This window comes from Penaeus monodon, chromosome 24, assembly GCF_015228065.2.
Source record: "Penaeus monodon isolate SGIC_2016 chromosome 24, NSTDA_Pmon_1, whole genome shotgun sequence".
Taxonomy (NCBI): domain Eukaryota; kingdom Metazoa; phylum Arthropoda; class Malacostraca; order Decapoda; family Penaeidae; genus Penaeus; species Penaeus monodon.
Window position 1 is genome coordinate 7,155,325 of NC_051409.1, and position 909 is coordinate 7,156,233.

The 909-nt window shown below is 38.4% G+C and overlaps 1 protein-coding gene across 1 annotated transcript in view; it reads right to left on the minus strand.

The window, feature by feature from the left end:
* Positions 1–29: 29 nt before the first annotated feature.
* LOC119588988 overlaps positions 30–909 on the minus strand; it is a 14,368-nt gene continuing 13,488 nt past the window's right edge. The window contains exon 9 of the mRNA XM_037937591.1: positions 30–299. Within this exon, the coding sequence (XP_037793519.1) occupies positions 140–299 (160 nt within the window). The 3' untranslated portion in view covers positions 30–139. The remainder of the gene's footprint in view (positions 300–909) is intronic.

The window sequence follows — 909 nt, forward strand, 5'->3', positions numbered from 1 at the left end:
TGGAATCCACTTCAAAATTCCACACCCCATTTTTTCTCCTCCTTTTCACCCTCCAATTCCCCTTCCTTCTAGCCTTTCCTCTTCCTCCTTTCTTCCACCTTACTCTACTCTCTCTCTCCACTCCTCCCTACGCCCTTCCTCAGCTGGTGAGAGTGGCGTACGTCGAGAGGAACCTGAGGACGCCGCCAAGGGAAAACGGGCACTTCGGATATTGCAGCTGGCAGTTTCCTCCAGAGCGACCCATCTTGACCGCCTGCGTGAAGGACGAGTGACCTACCATGACCTCTAGTAGCTCGCTCCTGCAGACAAAATGGGGAGACTGTTATTAGTACAGTTTAGACAATTTTTTTTAGGGTCGGAGTTGGATGATTATATTAAGGTATTTTGGATTTGATTATATATACGTATGTCTATTTTGGGTGATTAAATGTGGCAAATTGATATAAAGGCGTTGCATCTAATTATATACTTTTATTTTGTAATTAGATGAAAGCAAGAAGGGTAAATTGCATATTAAGATTTTCTGCCTGTCCCACTCGCTGTGTGATATATTTGTAGTATATGATAGTATATTACTATTTATATTGGTGAATGGTAGCCCATGTTCATTAATAGTCTTTATAAGTAAAATAGATAAAAAACAGACAAGCAAGAAAAATAATAATGACAATAATAATATTGACAAATAACATAATTAAAAGCATGATTATCAGAAATATGACTAAGATATCTGAAGGACTGTAATATAAACTTATAGGTGGCTTGTCCATGGCCCAGGGAACCGTTGTTTACAATGAACCAGATCTATCGTAAACAATTTCCCTTTTCTTTTGAAAATTTGTGGTATACTTATTCATTTCAGATGGAGGTTTGCTCTCCATTAGCAACTCGTATTTACCATCCATAGCT